A 26,373-nucleotide genomic window follows, 5' to 3' on the forward strand; every position below is an offset into this window, starting at 1 on the left:
ACACAGCCTTCCTGAAGACACTGGAGGGTATAAATGCATCTCCAAACACCATCATATTGGGTGACTTCAACTACCCGAATATAGACTGGGAACATTACTCAAGCCCTAACTTTCTAGCCCAACGGTTCCTGGAGTTCATAAATTCAAATGCCATGGAACAGCTAGTCACTGTTCCCACGAGAGGAGAAAATATACTAGATCTCATTATCACAAACATGGGGGCAAAATGCTCCACACCAGAAGTATATCCCTCATTGGTGAGATCTGATCATAAACTAATCTCACTGGAAATCCACATCCCGCCCCCCCCCAAACAAAAAAAACCACAGTGAAGAACTTCTAAAGCAAACTTCACACTACTCAAGACTGGTGTGGTATCCTTCAAGGCCCCTGAGCCAGTGGAAACCACAACCCAAGCTGCGAAAGCCCTTACAAATGCCTTCTATGAACACCTCCAGGACTGCATGGATCAGGCAATCCCAAATAAAACCAAGACTCTTTCCACAAAGGGCAAACGTCCAGTCTGGTGGACCCCAGCCATTAACAAACTTTACAATAAGAGGAGAAAGCTATTACATGATAGAACAAAATCCATAAAAGGGAAGTCACCCCTGATCATTATTAGTAAAAAAATACGAGCACTCACAAAATCAACTAAGGCCAATTTTGAGAGAAAAATTGCCATGGATTCAAAGGACAATCATAAGGCCTTTTTCAGCTATATTAGGAACCTGGGTGGAAACTCCCAGATATGCTCAGAATTAGTCCAAAATGATACAAAAAACAATGAACCCACAGACATTGCCAACATACTGGCAGACAGGTTCAGTGCAAACTTCACCCCCCTCTCACCACCTAAAGGAGAGATAAAGTACAGTTTTGTACCTACCATAAATGTAGATGTCCGAACAGGATAGCATCTGCAGTCCTAACAAATGGGTTGTCCTGTCGTCAGGCAGCCCTTCGGTCGGCCGGATTCCAAAGTCTGGGTCTGGCCTCGGCTGGTGTCGCACTTCACCCGACGTCATCTCTGCTGGTCTTCGGGTATAAAGGCATCAGCCGACGCCATTTTCCTCAGTGTTTCTTGCCCCAGATGCCAGTTGCCCTCTTGGAAAACTAAATTTTGGGTAAATGCCAATGTTTCCAAAAAAAGGTAGGCAAACACAAAAATAAGCATGTATGTACATATATACAGACAAATACACCATAAGAGATCCCCAGCTAGCTATTAGGAGGGTAAATACCCTAGGAATACCACAGAGGGAAGGAGGGTGGTAATCCTGACTGCAGATGCTATCCTGTTCGGACATCTACATTTATGGTAGGTACAAAACTGTACTATGTCCTTCAAGGATGCATCTGCAGTCCTAACAAATGGGTAGAATACCATAGCCAAACTAGGGGAGGAGGAAGAAGAATTATGGTGTAGTTAGGATCCCTTGCAATACAGCAGTGGCAAACCCTGCTCGGGATCTAGAGTATAGAGGTAAGTTATAATGCTTGGCAAATGTATGCACGGAGGTCCAAGTAGTCGCCTCAATAATGTCCTTGGTAGCCACTCCTCGTAAGAAAGCTGTGGTAGTGGCTGTAGCCCTTGTAGAGTGAGGTCTTATGTTCTGGGGAATTGGCTTTCCATGGTAGGAGTAACAGAATCTTATGCAATTTCCTATCCACTTGGAGATTGTCTGTTTGGAAATTGCTTTTCCTTCCCTTCCTGTTGCATAGGCTACTAGAAGCTGGTCAGTTTTTCTATTGCCCTTGGTTCTGTCCAGGTAGTAGCGCAACTGTCTATGTACATCCAAGGTATGCAGCAGTCTTTCCCCCCTGTTCTGTGGATTGGGAAAGAAGGTAGGTAGGTGGATTGCCTGGTTTAGAGACACTCTGGATACCACCTTAGGCATAAATGTAGGATTAGTTCTCATGGATACTCTATCTTGATGGAAGATTAGAAAGGGTTGTACTGCCATTAAGGCCTGTAAGTTCCAAAACCCTTCTTGCTGAAGTAATTGCCAGTAGGAAAGCAGTTTTCCAGGATAGGTGTTGAAGATCTGCTGTTGCTGCTGGTTCGAATGGAGGGAGTGTCAATTTTTCTAGCACAAAGTTCAAGTCCCATGCTGGTAAAGGTGGTTTCCTAGGAGGTTTTACATTCTTGATTCCTCTGAGGAACTGCCTGAGTAGAGGATGTGAGAAGACAGGGGGATCGAAGCTGTATTCTGCAGAAATAGCTGATGCATGTATCTTGATGGAGGAATAGGACAGGCCTGTATGGAGAAGCTCTGCCAAATACTCCAGGATGTTGGCAATATCTATCTTTGACACATCTTTTCCTCTTTCAGTGCTCCAAATGACAAACCTTTTCCATTTCCCTGCATAGTTCCTTCTTGTAGTAGGTCTATGGCCTCCAGGATAATGTCTTTAACCCTTTGGGATAAATCTGGGTTAGTTGCTGTTATGTAATGTTCCAGGCAGTTAGTTGCAGAGTTTTTAGATTTGGATGCATGATGTTGTAGTCGTTCTGAGTTAACATCAAAGGCATCAGGGGTAGTGTCCACGTTCTCCCCCGAGACATGCTCCTCAGCAATAGATACCAGTGTTGTCTTGGCCAATTTGGAGCTATCAGAATTATCCTTGGACGCTCCTCTTTGATTTTCAGTAGTACCTTGTGCATCAAAGGAAGAGGTGGAAATGCATATGCTGTCAGGCCTTTCCAACTGAAGGATAGAGAGTCCCCTTCCATGCAAGTGGGTGGTATGTCCTTGTGCAGAATTTCTTGAGCTGATGATTGAGTGGGGATGCGAATAGGTCTATTTGTGGCATTCCCCATTTCTGTGTGATAGCCTTGAAGATGTCCGGGTGTAGCATCCATTCGTGAGCATCCGAGGTAGTTCTGCTTAACATGTCTGCTAGGATGTTTTCTTTTCCCGGTACAAATATTGCCTGTAACTGAATGTTGTAGCTCAGAGCCATATTCCATAGGTCCAGTGTCATTCGGCATAGGGGGTATGAATGAGTGCCTCCCTGTTTGTTGATGTACCACATGACTGTGGTGTTGTCTGTCCTTATCATCAAATGGCCTTCTTTGAGGAATGGTCTGAAATTCTGGATTGCTAGTTTTACTGCCAGCATTTCCTTTTGATTTATGTGCAGGTGCAGTTGATCTGGGGTCCATAATCCTTGTATGCATTTGTCCAGCATGTGGGCCCCCCAACCTAGGTCTGAGGCGTCCGTTGTGATGGTTTGGCTTGCTTGAAAGTTGCGGAAGGGCAAGCCTGGGTTTGACTGGCATGCTTGAGCCCACCATAGGAACTCTTGTTTCAGGCATGGGATTAGTGGTATTTTGGTTTCTAAGCTGTGCCTGTGTTGAGACCATAAATTCTTTAGGTACCACTGTAGTTTTCTCATATGCAGTCTGGCATGGGGGACCAGGATTATGCATGATGCCATGAAGCCCAAGGCCTGCAGTACTTTCCTTGCTGTTAGTTTGTTCTGCTTTGTTAATGCCAAGAAGTAAAGAGGGAGTTGTTCTTGTTTTTCTGAAGTTAGGAATGCCACCTGTTTTACTGTGTCCAATTCTGCACCCAAGAATGTTCTTGTTTGGGATGGTATTAGTCTTGACTTTTTTAAATTGACTGTGTATCCCAGGGCTTGTAGTAAGCAAATGACTCTTTGTAAGTCTTTTGTCAGCTTGCTTTTGTTGTCCGCTTGTATCAGGCAGTCGTCCAGGTATGGATAAATTTGGATTCCCTGTAGCCTGCAATGAGCGATAACTGATGCCAGGCATTTTGTGAATACTCTGGGCGCAGTAGATAAGCCAAAGGGCAATGCTGAGAATTGATAATGCTCTGATCCTGCAAGAAATCTGAGGTATCTTCTGCAATTTGGTCGTATGGGGACGTGCAGGTATGCCTCCTTGAGATCTAGAGTTATCAGCCAACACTCCTTGCCCAGCATGGGAAGAAGTTGCTGTAGGGTCAGCATTTTGAATTTTGGAACAATGATGAATGTGTTTAAGGCGGACAGGTCGAGAATAGGTCTCCAACTTTTCTCTTTTCTTGGTACTAGGAAGAGTCTGGAGTAGAATCCTTTGCCCTGTTCTGTTGGTGGTACTCTTTCCACAGCTCTCATCTTTGTTAATTGAGCTATCTGTTTTAGAGCTTCTGTTTTCTGATTTGGAGGTAGGTTTGGCATTCCTCTTTTACTGGTAAGGTGTGGAAATGAAACCTGTAGCCTTGGTCTATAGTCTGCAAAATCCACTTGTCTTTGTGATATAGTGCCAATTTTTGAAAATAAGGCTAACTTTCCGCCTAAGGGTGCTGCTATTTGTTCCCTGGTAGGCGTGTCAGAGCCAAGTCACTGTGATTGTCCTGTTGCAGTGGCAGTGGTTGTGTCTGTGCCTCGCTGGTTATTGCCTTGCCACTGGCGTCCTCTGTCGGCACCTCCTCTGGATTGATTTCTGCCTCTGGAACGTCTATTCCTGCCTCTCTGAGATTTAGAGGAGTCTGGAAAGGACCAATTTTTGGAAGGCTAGTTCCTGCTAAACCTTGGGGGCTGAACCTGTAAGAAATCTTTAACTGTTTGTACAGATTTTGCCTTCTCTTCCATTTTCTTCATTACTTGCTGGGCAGGAGAACCAAATAGACTGGCCTTATCCATAGCAGCATCTAACAGCTTTGCTTTAACATGATCCGGCAAGACCTGTTCTTTCAACCATGCATGCCTTCTTATAACTGTGCCAGTCATGGCTGATCTAAATGAAGCCTCCAGTGCATCATAGCCACATTTTAAAGAATGGTTACTAACCTGCTGAATGTTATTCACCATTTCTAAAACATATTTCTTATCTAAGGAATCATCAGAGGACAGTTTCTTAGTTAACTGATCAAGCATAAACTCTTGGTATCGGATCATATGAAACTGACAGTTCAAAGCTCTAGCTGAGAGAGTAGCAGAGGTGTAAACTTTTTTACCCCATCTCTCTAAGGACCTGGATTCCCTTTCAGAAGGGGGAGGATTTTTTGGTGAAGTCGAAGCTACTGCCTTAGGCCCTGGGAGATAGTCTCAGGATCTGCAAGTGGGGCCTTGTATAGGTGGTGATGAGTGTCCGTACCCTGTAAAACCTATCGGGTTTGGCAGGGGCTGGAGGTAAAGTATCAGGAGCAGTGCAAACATCATTAAATGCATCATCCACAACAGGCAGAACTGGAGGTATAGCTAAGGGCCTATGTTGCGGTAAGTGTAGAAAGGTCCTAAGCCTTTTTCTTGAATCTGAGAAATCTTGTCCCTGCCATTGGAATTGCTCTCTCATGGCATGTAAGTTTTCCAAGGAAAATTCCTCTGGTGGAGAGGCAGATGGAATAGATTCTTCAGCATCGGAATCTTCATAAGTAGAAAAAGGAGCCTCTGGATGGTCTGTAATGTCTGAATCATCAGAAGAATCATCTGAGGACACTGGCTCTGGGGGCTCTGCTCTAGGTCTCTTCTGGAGGCTGAGAGGCCCTGTCTGGGTGAGATTGGGATCCCCTTATTAAAGAGATGAGATCCTCTGCCAGAGTAAGCATTTGAGAACTGGAACTGGGCCTGTGTGAGGGGGCTTAACAGGCACTGATTTAGCAGTTTTGGCTGCTTTAGCCCTGGCAAAGGCCTTAATAGACATGGCTGCAGGAGGCCTAGCAGCACCACGTGCTGGGGTAGAGACATCCAAAGGGATGGTGTCCGATAATTCTAGAGGGACCACATTAGTAGGCAAAACTTCAGAGGCCGATTCAACTAGGGTAGCAGGAGCCTCGGTAGTAGTCATGGATTCGCTGAAGATTGACCCGTTGCTCGGTTTCGCCGAAACCGAGACACTCAGCGTTTGCTTAACCGTGGTTTCGCCAAACCGGACCGCGAGTGTCGGTCTTTTTCTTTGCATTTTTAACAATTTGAGAAGTCGGAGGATCCGACGGCATAATGTACGCAAAATCTGAGCGAAAAACTGTTCAGCAAACTCCGACCAACGCCTAAGCGCTCACCGGGTTGAAGGAAGCACAGGCTAAACAGGCTGCTACGCCGTGGTCTGGGCCTAAACAAGGTAAGCAGTAAGAGTGGAAATCTTTATGAGGTATTTGTTTCCCACAAGTTAAACAGTTATTTACTTTTTCTGACATCGGCTGAGGCAAGAAAGAGTCCCCAACGGGTACTTAGCTTTTAGAAGTCTTCAAGTAGTATTCGGTAGTAGTAATCTCTGGATCTGACCGACCGGCACTTGCGAACAGCTTCTGCTTCGGCCAGCGCAAGAAAGACGGAGGAAAATGGCGTCGGCTGATGCCTTTATACCCGAAGACCAGCAGAGATGACGTCGGGTGAAGTGCGACACCAGCCGAGGCCAGACCCAGACTTTGGAATCCGGCCGACCGAAGGGCTGCCTGACGACAGGACAACCCATTTGTTAGGACTGCAGATGCATCCTTGAAGGACATCTATCCCAGCGGAGTGTAGCCTCCCAGACATCTCAAATGCGCAGGTGAAAGCTGCTCTCTCTAAAGCTAAAAACACAGCATCAATGGGACCGGATGGTGTCCTCGGCTGTGTGCTACACGAGCTAAATGAGGAATTAAACCCACACATAAGGCAGCTGTTTAATCTCAGCCTTACCACAGGATACGTGCCCAAGGAGTGGCGTACGGCAACTGTGGTCCCACTCCACAAAGGCGGTGCCTCTACGGACCCTGGTAATTACTGCCCCATAAGCTTAACAAGTCTAGTCTGCAAAGCTATGGAGAGGATCATAATGGAGCTCATAAACAAAGATATAGGGGGCTTGCAGACATTGGACCCGACCCAGTTTAGCTTCGTCAAGGGAAGATCATGCCTTTTGAACTTGGTCGACTTCTTCAAAACGGTCACCAAGGCCATTGATGAGGGAAAGGCAGTCCATACAGCCTACCTTGACCTTAGAAAGGCTTTCGACACAATACCCCACTCGGGTATTGTAGAAAAACTTACCAGCTTAAATGTAAACCCATATGTCACAAGATGGGTTGCAAACTGGCTTAAGGACAGATCCCACAGGGTTAGAGTTGCTGGCGCTATTGTCAGACTCCAAGCCGGTCACAAGTGGTGTCCCACAGGGCTCAGTCCTTGGCCCCCTATTGTTCGGCATCTACTTCTCAGAAGTACAGGCCAACATGGGAGGACTTTGGCTAACAAAGTTTGCAGACGACTGCAAACTGGGCGCCATAGTGGAAAGTGCATCGGACACGGATATCCTTCAGAAGGGACTCACGGAAACAGATAGCTGGTGCCAGAGCCATGGCCTGAAGTTAAACGCCAAAAAATGTATAGTCATACCTTCGGAAAACAAGGTAACCCCAAGCTACCATATAGGTGGCAATCCACTAAGCACAGAAGAGGTTATCAGGGACCTGGGGACCCAGGTTGACAGTGGCCTTTCTTTTGACACTCACGTTGCTAAAGTGGTTAGAAAGACCTTCTACATTGCCCACCTGATCATGAAGGGATTCACATCCAGATCTAGTGAGGTCATTGTTCCCCTGTACTCTTCACTTATCAGACCAATGATTGAGTACAATGCCCCATTCAGGATGTATCTCACCCGACATCTGCAGCAATTGGAGAGACAAGGTTTCAACCACGGAACTGAAGCACCAAGCAGTAATTATTCCAAAAGTAAAAAATTTTTATTGCACACGAAGACAAAAACTGATATCACAAGCGCTTTTGCTCGGATGTTCCGAGCTTTCTCAAGTTAGTGCTTTGCTATGTAGCAACTGCTTAAATAGTTGCTTACATCAATTACACTTCTAAACTAGTGATTAATTAAACCATTGTACAATTAAATAAGTTCTTAATTAAACTCTTGCAAGTCTCTGTTAAAATGTGGGTTAACTAAACTGTTGTTTTTAAACACATACATCGAGTGTTTACATTTACCGAGTGTTTTTTAACACAAAACATTCCAGTAAAATGTAAAGTATATTATAACACTCCAACAGTTAGTATTTGAAAAACTTAAAAGTTGTTTTTACTCCATTTCATTGTGTAAATGTGCAATTTTATGTTCTTAAAATGTGGTTAAGTAAAAAACTTTCCATGACCATAGTACTCATAACACTTCCAGTCTGTGGAAAACAATAAAAACAAAATAATAATCATTCATGTAACATAAGTACAAGCAAAACCAAGTGGAACTTCTATGTGACCAAAAATGTTGTTTATTTAAATACTAACTGTTGGAGTGTTATAATATACTTTAAATTTTACTGGAATGTTTTGTGTTAAAAAACACTCGGTAAATGTAAACACTCGATGTATGTGTTTAAAAACAACAACAATTTAGTTAACCCACATTTTAACAGAGACTTGCAAGAGTTTAATTAAGAACTCAATGGTTTAATTAATCACTAGTTTAGAAGTGTAATTGATGTAAGCAACTATTTAAGCAGTTACTACACAGCAAAGCACTAACTTGAGAAAGCTCGGAACATCCGAGCGAAAGCGCTTGTGATATCAGTTTTTGTCTTCGTGTGCAATAAATTTTTTTTACTTTTGGAATAATTACTGCTTGGTGCTTCAGTTCCGTGGTTGAAACCTTTTTTCTTGGTTCCGTTCTTCAACTATCGTTGGAGCAATTGGAGAGACCCCAAAGGTTCCTCACCAAAAGGATAAAGGGACTCCAAAATCTGTCATATGCTGCCAGATTGAAGAAACTCCAGCTCTATTCAGTCACATACCGTCTGCTCAGAGGTGACATATGCCTGACATACAAGGCCATGTCCAACCCGGAATTAATGGACATGCTCCACCTCAAAAAATCCAAATCCACCAAAACCACTAGAGCAAGCGACTTAAACCTTAGCACGGACATAAATAGGACGTGCTGGAGGGATAGATTTATCACTCAGAGACTCCCTATGCTGTGGAATAAAATCCCGGTCCATGTGAGGCAGAGCACCTCGCTGGCTCTGTTCAAGAGAAATCTTGACCTGTGGATGGGAGATCGTAGGTTTACCCCGGGAATCATCTCTGTGTCACTGCTGGACAGAGGCACAACAAACTAATGGGCACAGTATTTTTTCATATAAGGGGTGGTGTAAGCCACAAAAATTTGGGCTAGGCTTATAAATGCCTTAGGGCAGATAGCCTAGTATAAACCTATGAACCTATGATGCCAGGCATTTCGTGAATACTCTGGGCGCAGGAGATGAGCCAAAGGGCAATGCTGAGAATTGATAATGCTCTGAACCTGCAAGAAATCTGAGGTGTCTTCTGCAACTTTGTCTGATAGGGACATGCAGGTATGCCTCCTTGAGGTCTAGAGTTACCAGCCAAGACCCCTTGCCCAGCATGGGAAGGAGTTGCTGTAGGGTCAGCATTTTGAATTTTGGCACAATGAGATAAGTATTCAGTGCGGACAAGTCGAGAATAGGCCTCCATTGTTTTTCTTTTCTTGGGACAAGGAATAGTCTGGAATAAAATCCTTGGCCTTGTTCTGTGAGAGGAACCTTTTCTATAGCTTTCATTTGCAATAGGTTGGAGATTTGTTTTAAAGCCTCTGCCCTTTGATTCGGTGGCAGGTTTGGCATGCCTTTTCTTTTTGGTAATGTATGAAATTGGAACCTGTATCCTTTGTCTATTATTTGCAGTGTCCATTTGTCCCTTGTAATACTGTGCCAATTTTTTGAGAATAAAGATAGCTTTCCGCCCAAAGGTGCTTCCAATTGAGCCCTGGTTGGCGGGGTCAAGGTAAAGTCATTGAGTCTGTCCTTGTGGAGCAGTTGTAGGTCCTGCACTACCTCTCTGGTTAGGAGGCTGCCATTGACGTCCTCTGTAGGAGCCTCTAGTTTGCCCTCTACCTCTGGCACGCCTGTTCTTGCCTCTTTGAAATCTCTCTGTCTCTGGAAAGGACCAATTCTTAGAGGGCCAATTTCTGCTGAATCTTGGTGGTTGGGCCTGGAGAAAATCTTTGACTGTCTGTACAGATTTAGCCTTTTCCTCAAATTTCTTTAAGACCTCCTGAGCAGTGGAGCCAAATAACTTTTGCTTTTCCAGTGGCGCATCCAGAAGCTTTGCTTTAACATGATCTGGCAGAGTTTGTTCCTTCAGCCAAGCATGCCTACATATGACTGCACCTGTCATTGCTGACCTACATGAAGCTTCCAATGCATCATAACCACACTGCAAGAAATGGTTGCTAACCTGTTGGGAGTTATGTACTAGATCCTAAAGTGTCTTGCGATCTAGGGGTTCAGGTGAAGACAGTTTTTTATGCAATTCATCTAACAAATACTCTTGGTACTGTATCATATGGAATTGACAATTTAATGCCCTCATAGAAAGAGTGGAAGAAGTATACACTTTTTTACCTCATCTCTCTAAAGCCCTGGACTCCCTTTCAGAGGGTAGTGGATTTTTAGTAGTGGCAGATGCAACCCCTTTAGGGCCCTGGGAAATAGTTTCAGGATCAGCAGAGTGGGCCTTGTAAAGGAAATGATGCGAGCCCAGGACCCTGTAGTACCTATCGGGTTTGACAGGAGCCGGAGGAAGTGAGTCAGGAGTAATGCTAGACTCAGAGTACACATCATCAATGACATTCAAAACAGGAGGAATAGCCAAAGGTCTATGCTGAGGTAAATGCAGAAAGGTCCTTAATCTCTTCCTGGAATCAGAGAATTCCTGGCCCTGCCATTTGAAATGCTCCCTCATGGAGTGAAGGGTCTCCCCAAAGGACAGCTCTTCAGGAGGGGAGGCAGAGGGAATAGATTCCTCTGCATCAGAATCCTCGTAGGCCGTAAAAGCCTCCTCCTGGTAGTCTGAAAGAACAGAGCCATCTGAGGCCTCATCAGAGGACTGGGGATCAGTGGGCTCAACCCTGGGCCTTTTGTCTAGAGGAGGTTGGGAGCCCCTGTCCGGGTGTGGCTGAGAGCCCCTAATTAAAGAAATAAGGTCCTCAGCTAGACTTAAAATCTGTGAACCTGTAGTGGATCCCTGAGGAATAGCCTTGGGAGGCAGAGATTTTTGCTGTTTAGCAGCTTTAGCCCTAGTGAATGCCTTTATGGACATGGATGCAGGAGGCCTGGCTGCTCCACGTGCTGGTGTAGTTTTGTCTAGAGAAATGGTGTCGGATGTTTCCGGAACACCGGTTTCTGAGGGAAATTCTATAACCGGACTCAGCAGTGGCCTCCGGGGCCGAGGCTGTCGGTTGTGTGGTTTCGACGGTCGGAAGTACCAAGGACTCTTTCAGCAGAGACCGAGACAGTTGCGGTAGGCCTAGGCGTGGTTTCAGCCGAAACCACGGTCCGCATGTGTCGGTCCTTGTCCTTCCGTTTTTTGATTAAATAAGAAGTCGGAGTCTCCGACGGCATACTGTAACAGTAACTAGCCCCAAAAAATTCCTCTGTAAACTCCGCCCGACGTCTAAGAGTGCGTCGGTAAAAGGAGGCACAGGCTGTACAGGCCGAGACGTCGTGTTCTGGGCCTAGGCAGGGGAGGCAGTAGGAATGGAAATCCTTATGAGGTATTTGTTTCCCACAAGTTAAGCAATTAACAACTTTAAGTGTTTGATCTGACATCGGCTGAGGCAAGAAAGAGTCCCCAACAGGGTACTTAGCTTTTGAAGTCTTCGGTAGCTGAAGTTACAGGAGCTGGCCGACCGGCACTTGCTAACTGCTTCTGCTTCGGGCACCACACGGCAAGAAAGACTGAGGAACATGGCGTCGGCTGGCGCTTTTATACCCTGGTCGCTCTGACGCCGGGGAAGAGGGCGACACCAGCCGATGCCAGACCCAGACTTTGGAATCCGGCCGACCGAAGGGCTGCCTGAGGCAGGACAACCCATATGTAAGGACTGCAGATGCATCCTTGAAGGACATCACTTTGTTCCATTTGTTAAAACTGCGTCATATTCATTTGTAAAGTGCTGTGGAATTTAAGCACTTCAGTAGAAATTGGTCTGTTTTAATAAAGTAAAGTAATAAATATATATCTATATACAGACACACAGAGACACACACACAAACACACATATACATACACGATATATAATGTGTGTGTGTGCATATATATATATATATATATATATATATATATATATATATATATATATATACACATACATACACACACTATATATATATATATACATATATATACACACACATACATATATAATATACATATGTATATAAACTACGTATAGAATATATACTATATATTGTATGTATATATATATATATATATATATATATATATATATATATAAATATATTGTATGTAATATATACACATACACAACGTATATAATATATACTATATATATATATATATATATATATATATATATATTGTAAACCAAAAGGAGCAAAACTAAGATAATTCAAAGCGAACTGGACGACCAGGAATAAGTAAAATTTTATTGGAGTCCTTTTGTCAATTTTTAACTATGACCTCTTCAGAATAAATTCAAGTTACACTCTTATATAACCAGTGCAATAAATCAATTAAAAAACTTATAAAATGTACATCCATTTTTAAAGGTACAGGCTCCCATAATGTGCTTTGCTAGCAAGTCATATAAATTTTGACCATAAATGTTACATCTCTTTATAACTATATTTTCAAAACAAAGAACAAATAAAATCAATAACATTCTTGGCATGGTTGTAAGAGACATGGAATATTTAAATGCAGAAGTCTGCTTTTAATTTTAGAAAAGCAAGTGAGACCATATCATTAAGCCCTGGGCTAGTGGTGGCATTGACCCTCAATTGCCATAATAGTTCTTTATACTCCAGCAAATGGTCAACAGGGCCACCCCTTTCGTCTATGCTGATCTGTTTAAGAACTATAAACTTGAAATAGTGACCTGGTTGAAGGTTGATATGTTTGTCTAATGCATTTGTGATGTTACATTTATCTATATCATAAATATGTTGATAAATGTGGGTTCTAAAAGCATTTTTGGTTTTTCCGATATACAAGCATAAACAAGTCTGACAAATGCTGGCATAAATGACTTTTACTACCACAATTGTATTTCTGAAATAATCTAACCCATCCATAACCTTTGAGTAAAATTCCGTCTCTCTCTAGTATGTGCTTACACACACTGCCCACATTCAGTCATTTTTCACAGTCTACCGATGGCACTGCTTGACTGATGCTTCATTTGCCATTATGGCAGTAGGCTGGTCTGAATACTATTACTATAATTTAACTCTGACAATAATCAGTCTGCTGAAAACGAACAGGAACAAATGACATTTCTTATACTAGATGAAAATTCTTGAAACTTATGCCAGTGAAAGCAATCACTAAGCAGGATGACTGAAGAACCAGACACCAACATTCATTGCCCATCACATACTGAAGTGATACAAAACAATCACTTACTAAGTGGGAATGTAGACTTGTTTCAACTTGCTGTCTGCTTCTGCTGCCTTTAATCTTTTCTGTGGGAGAAAAATGAATACTAATAAAACCAGCCAGTTTAAACTGTTCCCCCTCTCCAACAAATGCAATTCAGTCTTGCACAAGTGATGAGTAATTGGTCAACATTTTTTCTCTAGAATACACAAAAGCAAGTGCCATCTCAGCCTGGAAAATCCATTACCTCAACACAAAGTAGCCAAGACACTATCCACTATCACACTTTAAAGCAAATATGGTTTTACAAAGAAACTACATTATACAATTAAAGTTTTTATTTGCTGAATCTCACTCACTTTTTAATGCATCATACTTCTACAAGCAGCATACCAAATTATGGCTAATAAAGTACAGTTTTGTACCTACCATAAATGTAGATGTCCGAACTGGATAGCATCTGCAGTCATAACAAGTGGGTTGTCCTGTCGTCAGGCAGCCCTTCAGTCGGCCGGATTCCAAAGTCCGGGTCCGGCTTCGGCTGATGTCGCACTCCACCCGACGTCATCTCTGTTGGTCTTCGGGTATAAAGGCATCAGCCGACGCCATTTTCCTCAGTGTTTCTTGCCCCAGATGCCAGTAGCCCTCTTGCAGGCTAAAATTTGGATAGATGCCAATGTTTCCAAATAGATAGAGGTAAACACAACAATAAGCATGTATGTACATATACAAAAACAAATACACCATAAAAGACTCCCCAACAGCTAGCTATTAGAAGGGTAAACACCCTAGGAGTACCACAGAGGTGGGAGGGTAATCCTGACTGCAGATGCTATCCAGTTCGGACATCTACATTTATGGTAGGTACAAAACTGTACTATGTCCTTCATGGATGCATCTGCAGTCATAACAAGTGGGTAGAATACCATAGCCAACTAGGGGAGGAGGATAAAAGTAGATTATGGTGTGTTTAGGATCCCTTGCAGTACAGCAGTGGCAAACCCTGCTCGGGATCTGGAATATAGAGGCAAATTATAATGCTTGGCAAATGTATGCACTGAGGTCCAAGTAGCCGCCTCAATAATGTCTTTGGTTGCCACTCCTCGTAAGAAGGCTGTGGGGTAGTGGCTGTTGCTCTTGTAGAATGAGGTCTTATGTTCTGTGGAATTGGTTTTCCATGGAAGGAGTAACAGAATCGTATGCAATTTCCTATCCATTTGGAGATTGTCTGTTTGGAAATAGCTTTTCCTTCCCTTCCTGTTGCATAGGCTACAAAAAGTTGGTCAGTCTTTCTGCTATTTTTTGTTCTGTCCAAGTAGTAGCGTAGCTGTCTATGTACATCCAAGGTATGCAGTATTCTTTCCCCTCTGTTTTGTGGGTTGGGAAAGAAGGTAGGTAGGTGGATTGCCTGGTTTAAAGACACTCTGGATACCACCTTAGGCATAAATGTAGGATTAGTCCTCATGGACACTCTATCTTGGTGGAAGATTAGGAAGGGTTGCACTGCCATTAAGGCCTGTAGTTCTGAAACCCTCCTTGCTGAAGTAATTGCCAGTAGGAAAGCAGTTTTCCATGATAGGTGTTGTAGGTCTGCTGTTGCTGCTGGTTCAAAGGGTGCTAGTGTCAACTTTTCTAGCACAAAGTTTAAATCCCAAGCTGGTAATGGTGGTTTCCTTGGAGGTTTTACATTCTTGATTCCTCTGAGGAATTGTCTGAGCAAAGGGTGCGAAAAAACAGGTGTATCAAAGCTGTATTCTGCTGAAATAGCTGATGCATATATCTTGATGGAGGAGTAGGACAGGCCTGAATGAAGAAGTTTGGCCAGATACTCCAGAATGTTAGGCATATCTATGTTTGACACATCTTTTCCTCTTTCCGTACTCCAGATGACAAACCTTTTCCATTTTCCAGCATAGTTCCTTCTTGTTGAAGGTCTGCGTGCTTCCAGAATAATGTCTTTAACTCTTTGGGAAAGTTCTGGAATAGCTGCTGTTATGTGATGTTCCATGCAGTCAGTTGTAAGGTTTTAGGTTTGGATGTATGATGCTGTAGTTGTTCTGCGTTAACATCAAAGGCATCAGGGAATTGTCCACATATTGTTCGAGACATGCTCCTCAGTAGTGGGTACCAGTGTTGTCTTGGCCAGTTTGGAGCTATCAGGATTATCCTTGGACGTTCTTCCTTGATTTTTAGTAGTACCTTGTGTATCAAAGGAAGAGGCGGGAATGCATATGCTGTTAGGCCTTTCCAGTTGAAAGAGCGAATCCACTTTCCATGCTAATGGGTGGAATGTCCTTGTGCAGAATTTTTGAGCTGGTGATTGAGAGGTGATGCGAATAGGTCTATCTGTGGCATTCCCCATTTCTTTGAGATGGTCTTGAAGATGTCCGGATGAAGCTTCCATTCGTGGGCATCCAAGTGGTTCTGCTTAATATGTCTGCTAGGGTATTGTCTTTCCCTGGTACAAATATTGCCTGTAACTGGATGTTGTAGCTGAGTGCCAGGGTCCACAGCTCCAAGGTCATTCTGCATAGGGGTATGAATGAGTGCCTCCCTGTTTGTTGATGTACCACATGACTGTGGTGTTGTCTGTCCTTATCATCAACTGGCCCTCTTTGAGAAATGGTTTGAACTTTTGGATTGCCAGTTTTACTGCCAGCATTTCTTTTAGGTTGATGTGCAGTTGAAGTTGATCCTGTGTCCACAATCCTTGCACGCATTTGTCCAGCATGTGTGCCCCCATCCTAGGTCTGAAGCGTCTGTTGTGATGGTCTGGCTTGCTTGACATCTGCGAAAGGGTAGGCCTGGGTTTGACTGGCATGCCTGAGCCCACCATAGGAACTCCTGTTTTAAGCATGGAATTAGTGGGATTTCTGTTTCTAGACTGTGTCTGTGTTGGGACCATAAATTCTTTAGGTACCACTGTAGTTTTCTCATATGTAGTCTGGCAAATGGAACCAAGATTATGCATGATGCCATGAAGCCCAAGGCCTGCAGTACTTTTCTTGCTGTTAACTTGTTCAGTTTTGTTAGTGCCAAGAAGTATAGAGGGAGTTCTTTTGTTTTTCTGTAGTCAGGAATGCCATTTGTTTTACTGTGTCCAATTCCGCCCAAGAAAGTCCTTGTTTGGGATGGTATTAGCCTTGACTTTTGTAAATTGACTGTGTATCCCAGTGCTTGTAGCAAGTAAATGACCCTTTGTAAATCTGTTGTCAGCTTGCTTTTGTTGTCCCCTTGTAGCAGGCAGTCGTCCAGGTATGGGTAAATTTGAATTCCCTGAAGTCTGCAATGGGATTACTGATGCCAGGCATTTTGTGAATACTCTGGGCAGTAGATAAGCCAAAAGGCAATGCTGAGAATTGATAGTGCTCTGATCCTGCAAGAAATCTGAGGTATCTTCTGCAGATTGGTCGAATGGGGACGTGCAGGTATGCCTCCTTGAGATCTAGAGTTACCAGCCAAGACTCCTTGCCCAGCATGGGAAGAAGTTGCTGTAGGGTCAGCATTTTGAATTTTGGGACAATGATGTATGTTAAGGTGGACAGGTCGAGAATTGGTCTCCAACTTTTTTCCTTTCTTGGAACTAGGAATAGTCTGGAGTAGAACCCCTTTCCTTGCTCTGCTGCTGGCACTCTTTCCACAGCTCTCATGTTTGCTAACTCCATTATCTGGCGTAGAGCCTCTGTTTTTTGATTTGGAGGTAGATTTGGCATTCCTCTTTTGACTGGAATAGTGTGGAAGTGAAACCGGTAACCTTGATCTATGGTTTGTAAAATCCACTTGTCCTTTGTTATGTAGTGCCAGTTCTTTGAAAATAAGGTTAACTTTCCGCCTAGAGGAGCTGCTATTTGTTCCCTGGTAGGCGGGTTTAGGTTAAGTCACTGTGGTTGTGTTGATGTAGTGGCAGTGGCGTGTCTGTGCCTCTGTTGTTACCTTGCCACTGTCTTCCTCTGTAGGCACCTCCTCTGGATTGGTTTCTGCCTCTGGAAAGTCTATTCCTGCCCCTTTGAAATTTTGTGGAGTCAGGAAAGGACCAATTTTTGGCAGGCCAGTTCCTGCTAAACCTTGGGGTTGAACCTGCAAGAAATCTTTAACAGTTTGAACAGATTTTGCCTTTTCTTCCATTTTCTTCATAACCTGCTGGGCAGATGTACCAAACAAACTTGTCTTGTCCATAGGAGCATCTAGCAACTTAGCTTTAACATGATCCGGTAAAGCTTGTTCCTTTAGCCATGCATGCCTTCTTATCACTGTGCCTGTCATGGCTGATCTAAATGAAGCCTCCAGTGCATCATAGCCACATTTTAAGGAATGGTTGCTAACCTGTTGTATGTTATTTACCATATCTAATACATATTTCTTATCAAGAGATTCATCAGTGGTTAGTTTTTAGTTAACTGATCCAGCATAAACTCTTGGTATTGTATCATGTGAAACTGACAGTTTAAAGCTCTAGCTGAGAGAGTAGCTGAAGTGTAGACCTTTTACCCCATCTGTCTAATGACCTTGCTTCCCTTTCAGAAGGAATAGGGTTTTAGCTATGGTCGCGGCTACTGCCTTGGGGCCCTGGGATATAGTTTCTGGGTCTGCAAGTGGAGCCTTGTAAAGGTGGTGATGAGTATCTGGCACCCTGTAAAATCTGTCTGGTTTGGTAGGGGCTGGGGGTAAAGAATCTGGAGCGGAGCAAACATCATTGAAAGCATCATCCACCACAGAGAGAACAGGGGGTATAGCCAAGGGCCTGTGCTGAGGGAGGTGCAGAAAGGTCCTAAGTCTTTTTCTTGAGTCTGAAAAATCCTGTTGCTGCCATTGGAACTGTTCTCGCATGGCATGCAAAGTTTCCCCAAAGGAAAATTCTACTGGTGGGGAAGCAGCTGGGATGGATTCTTCAGCATCAGAATCTTCAAAATTGGAGAAGGGAGCCTCTGGCTGGTCAGTTATGTCTGATTCATCAGCAGAATCATCAGAGGACACTGGCTCGGGGGGCTCTGCCCTAGGTCTCTTCTCTGGGGGCTGAGAGGCCCTGTCTGGGTGAGATTGAGATCCTCTAAATAAAGAAATTAAATCTTCTGCCAAGGTAAGCATTTGAGAACTAGAAGAGGGCCTGGATGGGGGTGGTTTAACAGGCACTGTTTTAGTAGTCTTGGCAGCTTTAGCCCTGGCGAAGGCCTTAATGGACATGGCTGCTGGAGGCCTAGCAGCACCACGTGCTGGGGTAGAAACATCCAAGGGGATGGTGTCTGATAAGTCAACCACCGTAGTGGGTAAAATTTCTGAAGTCGTTTCAAGAGTTGTAGCAGGGGCCTCAGTTGTAGGAAAAGGTTCAGCTGTACTTTGTTCAGTTTTCTCGGTTTCGCCGAAACCGAGACACTCATGTTTGCTTGACCAAGGTTTCGGCCGAAACCGCGGACCGCGAGTGTCGGTCTTTATCTTTGCGTTTTGCCAGATTGGGTAGTCGGAGGATCCGGCGGCATAATGTACGCAAAATCAGAACCGAAAAACTGTTCTGCGAACTCCGACCGACGCCTAAGCGTCGTCGGTTGAAGGAAGCACAGGCGAACAGGCTGCTACGCCGTGGGCTGGGCCTAAACAAGGCAGACAGTAAGAGTGGAAATCTTTATGAGGTATTTGTTTCCCACAGTTTAAACAATTGTTAACTTTTTCTGACATCGGCTGAGGCAAGAAAGAGTCCCCAACGGGGTACTTAGCTTTAGAAGTCTTCGAAGTAGTATTCGGTAGAAGTAATCTCTGGATCCGACCGACTGGCACTTGCGAACAGCTTCTGCTTCGGCCACGCGCAAGAAAGACTGAGGAAAATGGCGCCGGCTGATGCCTTTATACCCGAAGACCAACAGAGATGACGTCGGGTGGAGTGCGACATCAGCCGAAGCCGGACCCGGACTTTGGAATCCGGCCGACTGAAGGGCTGCCTGATGACAGGACAACCCACTTGTTATGACTGCAGATGCATCCATGAAGGACATCTTCAGAGCTCAGCTCACGCAGCTGCCCCATTCCCTTCACGTGCAGGACCAAAATGTGATATGCAGATTCTATGCCACTGAGCAACAAAAATATCTGGGTTGAAAGCAGGCCACAAAGGAATCTAAACTTTAAGCAAACAGAAGCACACAGCTCATACGTGTAGTGTTCTCATTTTCCATGCTGTGGAAGCAAGCACTGCAGAACAGTTTCCCATCACTTACAGTGAGATGCAAAGTCAATGTAATAAACATTTCTGAACATTAAAATGTACAACTTCTAGAAATGGGTTCATTTTAGAGAAAGTTGTAGTACAAGGATGACAATTATGAGGGATTCCCCTTGAGAGTTATACTGCAAAAAGCATCACTGAGAAATTTATTTTATTTTAATTTTATTTATGCATTTGCTGACTGGTGGAGCACTGATCCAAGCAGACCATTTTCAGACTCAGCCTAGAGTTAAAGATCAGGATACAAGACAGTAATATAATGAAAGGGTTATACCACAATTTACATCAAGTAAAACATCAATAATGCAACATGATTATGCAGTACAAGGTTAACTTATTACAAAAAGAGAACAAGAAGTTATGTACTCACCATAACGTTCGATGTATGTAGTCCATCTCGCCTCACATTCTTACCTGTGGGTTTGGAGCCGAATATCGGCTCAGACTCTGCCTATTTTACTAGCTCAAAAATCTCTGATTGGCTGGGCTAAGAGGGTATCCCATGGTACCCTGCTTCGTATCCCCAGATCGTTTGCTGCTAGCATAATTACTGCATTCATACCACGCATCCATACAAACAAAAACTATTCAAAGGGACTCTGCAGGATACAATCTAACTTCCAAATCCTCCAGACAGGGGGAAGACGGGAGGGTAAGTAAGAATGTGAGGCGAGATGGACTACATACATCGAACGTTACGGTGAGTACATAACTTCTTGATGTTATGTAGTCCTATCTCGCCTACATTCTTACCCATGGGACAGCGTCCCTAGCACCTACATCCTGGGTGGCTCATACGAAAATACTTCTCAGAACTGTGGAGCCAAATGAAGATCTGCCCCTGGAAACTATGTCCAATTTGTTGTGAGAAACAAAGGTGTGAGGAGAAGCCCAAGTGGGTGCAGCACATATATCATCCATTGACAATCTAGCTTGATAGGCTGTGGATGTGGAGACCGCTCTTGTGGAGTGGGCTTTAGCTGGAAAAGGCAAATTTTTACCTGCTGTCTGATAGATGAAGGAAATACAGCTGGCTATCCATCTAGAGAGAGTGACCTTGGATACCGGAGAACCAGACCGGTTCTCTGAAAAGGAGACAGAGTTGATTTCCGGATATCTTTAGTCCGGTGTAGATAGAAGCGTAACTGTCTATGTACATCCAATTGGTGAAATCTGAATTCTGCCTTGTTAGAAAAATTGGGGAAGAAAACTGGCAGCTCAATAGACTGATTCATATTAGACACAAGCCACTTTGGGAAGGAATGATGGGTTTGGTCTAAGAGGCTATTCTTTATGGAAGATCAAATATGGGGGTTTGATGGAGAGGGCTTGAATCTCAGAGACCTGCCTCGCTGAAGTGACTGCTGTTAAAAATGCTGTTTTCCATGACAAGAATTTTAACTTGCAGGTAGCTGCAGGCTCGAATGGTGGAAGAGTGAGGGGCTTGAAGAACAAAATTGAGGTCCCAGGGCATGACAGGTTGGGATACTGGGGGACGAAGTAATAGAGTACCTTTAAGGAATGCTTTACATAGTCTGTGTGCCATAAGGCTAGGCTCATTGGCCACGTGGAAGTTTGATATAGCCGCCAGCTGAACTTTGATGGTGGCTGATGCGGACCCTTGATAGAACAGCGTAGACAAACTCCAGAATCGAATCAATTGGAGCCATGTAGGGATCAATGCCTCTAGAATAAGCCCAGATAGAGAACCTTTTCCATTTGCTAGAGTAGATTTTTCTAGTGGATGGTTTATGAGAGGACGATAATATATGGACTACTTCCGGTGAAAAATTGTGACATCTGACTAACGATGTTAGTGGAGTAGCCAAGTTGTCAAACGGAGTGTACTCAGAGAGGGGTGGAACTGTCCCAACGTGTGCGTCAGTAAATCTGGAAGGGGTTTCAGAATCCAAGGGGTATCCACAATGTAAGGTGAAGGAAGGGGAACCATACCTGATGGGGCCAGTGTGGGGCAATCAGAATCATTCTGCTTCCCAAAGATTGGGCTTTCTGAATCACCCTTGACAGAAGGGGAAACAGAGGGAAAGCATAAAGCAGACCGGAGGGCCAATTGTGAGCCAGAGCATCCCTGGGTGATTCTCCTGGTGGGGGGGGGGGGGATCAGCGAGTAGTAGTTGCTGCATTTTGCATTGAGAAGGCTGGCAAAAAGGTCGAGCAAGGTTGACCCCATCTGCTGAAGATTCGCTCAGCAACCAGGCGATTCACGGACCACTCCGTAGGGCATAAGGATCGCCCTGCTTAGCTTGTCCGCTATTACATTGGTCTTCCCCAGAATGTGCGTTGCCACCACAAACCGTTGGGAAGCTATTGCCCAATGCCACACGCGCATGGCTTCTCTGCACAGTGGGTAAGATCGGGTTCCCCCTTGCGTGTTGAGATACACTCAGACAACATGTCAGTAGTGTGGTATCTCAATAGTCCCTAGAGGGAGAACTTCCTGAAGTGCCTGCAACGCAAGAAGCACTGCTCTCATCTCCAGGACATTTATGTGCAAATGTATCTCATGTTCCTACCACGTGCCTTGGACCGGCCTGCCGAGATAATGCCCCCCACCCCATCTGGGAGGCGTCCGTGGTCACCGTGGCAACAGGGATGGGTGGAACAAAGGGCTTTCCCCCGTTCAAGTTGTTGGTGCACAACCAACGGAGGTCCTGTTTGCATCGGTCTGTCATTAAGACTGGATGGGATAGCGGAAGTCTTTGGAGAGACCATTGAACAAAGAGGAGCCATTGAAGAAGTCTCGTGTAATCTCGCTAGAGGAACCAACATGATAGTCGCCACCATGGTACCTAGGACTTTTAGAATCAGTCTTGCCTTCGCATGTCTCAGGGGCATCAGCGTGAAAATTTGTTGTTGCAACCCTGTAATCCTTCCTTGTGGTAAGAATGCTCGCATTTGAATGGTGTCCAACTCTGCTCCTATAAAGGTGACATGCTGTAAGGGCAATAAGGCAGATTGTTTCCAGTTTATTGTGATGCCGAGTTGGTGACAGACTGATGGTAGCATCCCTGGTCTGAATTAGTTGATGCCTGGTGGAGGTGGTGAGGAGCCAGTCATCCAGGTACGGAAACACCTAGAACCCTTGACGTCTCAAGTGAGCCGTCACCACTGCAATACACTTGGTGAACACCCTGGGGGCTGTGGTGAGACCAAAGGGCAGGGCTCAAAACTGGAAGTGACTGGCTCCCAGCCAGAAGCGTAGGTGACACCTGGATGCCCTGTCCATTTTGACATGGTAGTAAGCATCCTTGAGGTCGATGGAGCACATCCATACTTCCTCTCCCAACAATGGGAGAATGGATTGTAGAGTGACCATACGGAATTTGGACTTGTGTATGTAATTTTTGAGCTGACTGAGATCTAGTATGGGTCTCAGGTCCCCTGTTCTTTTCGGCACCAAAAAGAATCTTGAGTAAGTCCCTAATCCGATTTGGTCTGAGGGGACTGGTTGGATGGCTCCTTTCTCTAGAAGCTGAGATATCTCTGAGGCTGCTTGATCCCCTTGACTGGGTGGAACGTCCGGGATTTTTCTTATTGGAGGGGGTACTGAAGAGAATGGAATGAGGTAACCTCCGGAAATTATCCTTAATACCCATCGGTCCTGGGTGATGCTTTCCCAGGCTTCCGGATACAAGGAAATTCGACCCCTGACTGGCTCCGGATAAGCACAGTTGGGCACACCCTCAGGAATGAGAGTATGGGAAGCCGCGTAAGGAGTTGCGGTCTCCGAAATTGCACGGGCTCCCTCTGCCTCTGGGGCAACGTCTCCCTGAATAACCCCCCCCCCTCCCCTGCCTCTGGAGGGGGGTTCACCTTGTGCAGCAGGAAAAAACGTTCGATTTCTTGAACCACATCTTCCCCCCCTGCTGGGTCTTGGGATAAGGCCTAGACTGAAGGGAAAAACGGACCCCTACGGCAGACAGGGTATTTCCCTCTTGCTTGCACCTGGTGAGGGTGTCTTTCACTTTGGTCTCAAACAAGGAGGAACCATCAAAAGGGGCATCAGTGATGGAAGACTTGCAGGCCTCCGCGAAGTGACACAGGTGCAGTCAGGCTTGCCTTCTAAGGGCTATCCCTGAGATGGTCACCCTACTCGCTCCCTCGGCCGCATACGATGAGTCGCATGGACGAGTTTGCAATGGAGTTGAGGGTAGAAACCTGTGCTTTAACTATCTGAGCTACCATCTCAGGTATGTTACCCGCAAGAGTATCTCCCAGTTCTTTAAGGAGATCTCTCTGGAGCAGTGTTAAATGAGACAAGTAATTCAGCGACTGTAAAGTGAAGGCGGCTAAAGACAGGGTACGCTTCCCGTACCGGTCCATAGTCCTAGACTCCTTGTTAGGAGGATGGACAGATGAGGAAGACTCTGCAACTTCTTTCTGGGTGGCTGCCGCCACCACCATGGCATCTACAGGGACCCCCTTTGACAAAAACTCTTTTCTCTGAGGGGCGGAGAGAAATTTGTTGGGGCGCCTGGGTACGGGCTCCACAGAATCAGGTTTTTCTCACACCATTCGACAAATAAGGTCAAGAAGTTCATCGAAGGGTGGAGACACCCAGGAGGCAGAGGGTTGAGCGCCAAAAGCCTTAAGGAATACTGACTCCTCCTCGGAAGGGGTTTTAGAAGGCCAGTCTCCTCTGTTTCAGTATCTCCAGCATATCAGAGAAGGAAACATCATCAGAGGAAGACTTGGGGGATCCTTCCGATTCCTCGAGGTCAGTATCGGAAGTGAGAGACTCGTCCTGGGAGTCTATGTGCTTCCTCCTGCACAACTTCTTTCTGGGAGGTTCCTCAGGCACTGGCTCTGAGAGACCTTCAGAAAGTGGGGGACCGCTCGTGGGGGTGTCCTTAGGGCCTGGCGCTCTACTGTCCAATGATAGGTGAGTGTCAGAAGCTCTCGCTGGAAGGGTAGGGGATGGAATGACCGACCCGAGTGATGTAGCTGACGATCTGGCCAGCGAGCTCCGCTTGGGCTCGAAGGCAAGTCCCCCCCCCCCCCCGAGCCAGAGGACCGGCCGAACTCCAAGGCCACGACTGGGACCGAGGTTCCCTAAGCCGATGCACTGAGTGGGAGACTCGGAACCGAAAGATGTCCCAAAGTATCCCCTTCGGGCCAGACCGAGGAGACCAGAGTCTCGAAACCTGAGGACGGGACCGACATGGTTGGAGCAGAGGTCAACACGATAAACCCAAGGGGGGTATAGGAGCCAGCGCAAGAACATCACTCGGAGCGGAACATACCGGCTTAGACAACAAGGATGTGCTCGGAGGAGGAATCATCAAAACAGCCACAGAACTGGCTCTGGAGCCGACAGCCAGAGCCGAAAACAATTTAGCCAACACCGGTGACTGCAGGAGCCTCTGCACTACCCTATCCACATCCAAATCAGAAAGCCTGGAGGATTTGGAGGAGATGGATGGGGACTGGGATCTCTTATCTGGTGAACCATGCCTCACACTAGACCGGCTCTGAATGGGTTCGAGAATGATCGAAGCGGACGCCGATCCACTTAACACAGATACCTCCTGTGGCCCTGAGGACAGTGGAGCCGAGGAAGCAGAGTCCAGTATAGTAATCTTCTCCGGAGGCTCCAAAGATGCAGATGGAGCCGGAGACCTTTTCTTGGGACTTGAAGGCTTAAGATTTTGACTGAGAGCTGGAAGCCGAATCTATAGCTTCCTCAAAAGACGGTTTAAGCAGTCCCTTTAAAATCAATTTGTTTTTCCTCTCAGAGCACCCGAGGACTGAAGACGTGGGAAAAGCAACACGACTCCTGTAAATGGATGGCTCAAGGCAGTAGACACATACAGAGTGTCCATCTGTGATGGACATTTTATATCCGCATTTTGAACACTTTTTAAAGCTAGAAGGCTTATGTTCCTTCTGATCCTTAGACATTATCTGCTACTGTAGAGAAACGGTTAAACTTCCAAAACGGGCGCAAAGGCCCACAATGTTCACTACAATTAAAGAACTTCCAAACGGGCGGGAAACAACGGTCACTGCAAACAGTACTACACAGACTGAGCGAAGCCCTAAACAAACAATTAGCAACAAAAGACACCACTAAAAGAAGCTCTAACTAAAACAGTTCTTAAACAATACGGAAACAAACACGCGAACAACTCACTAAGGGAGGACTAGGTCCTCTGACTAAAATGGGCCTAGCCCATGGGAACAGTTAGTGATACCACAAAAACACCAAGAAACACACAATCACAGTGACAGCAGCAAGATGTAGCTATTAAAATAGCTTCTGAGTACAAAGCAACCAATTTCTCAAGAGAAATAAGTCAAAAGAGGTACTTAGCCACAGCCAAGCAAGACCACGTCCGAGCTCTACAAGTGGCAAACGAGATCTGGGGATACAAAGCAGGGTACCATGGGGTACCCTCTTAGCCCAGCCAATCAGAGACTTTTGAGCTAGTAAAATAGGCCAAGTCGAGCCGATATTCGGCTCCGAACCCACGGGTAAGAATGTAGGGGAGATAGGACTACTTAACATCATTGGTTATAGTCTACACACTTGTATTGCAAAACAAATCTGACATTGTAACAAAATCAAGTCAAGAAACACTACTTGGGCTAACTAATAACAGATGCACATCAAGAAAAGAAGAAACTAAGGGATAGAATTCTGAGTGGAATAGGTTTGAAGAGACAAGAGTGGACAGATGAGGCCTTGGTAGCTTTGTGACAAAAGTTAATAGGAGAGTGAACTGTGCTGTATGAGAGGTGTATTCCTAACGTGGAAGGAAAGGAGGATAAGCATA

General features: G+C 45.1%; 1 protein-coding gene across 1 annotated transcript in view; it reads right to left on the reverse strand.

The window, feature by feature from the left end:
• MTA2 (metastasis associated 1 family member 2) overlaps positions 1–26,373 on the reverse strand; it is a 1,757,597-nt gene that overhangs the window by 810,584 nt on the left and 920,640 nt on the right. The window contains exon 12 of the mRNA XM_044075372.1: positions 13,391–13,448. Within this exon, the coding sequence (XP_043931307.1) occupies positions 13,391–13,448 (58 nt within the window). The remainder of the gene's footprint in view (positions 1–13,390; positions 13,449–26,373) is intronic.

This window comes from Protopterus annectens, chromosome 6.part1 (assembly GCF_019279795.1).
Source record: "Protopterus annectens isolate FY-2018-M chromosome 6.part1, PAN1.0, whole genome shotgun sequence".
In the NCBI taxonomy this organism is placed as follows: domain Eukaryota; kingdom Metazoa; phylum Chordata; order Ceratodontiformes; family Protopteridae; genus Protopterus; species Protopterus annectens.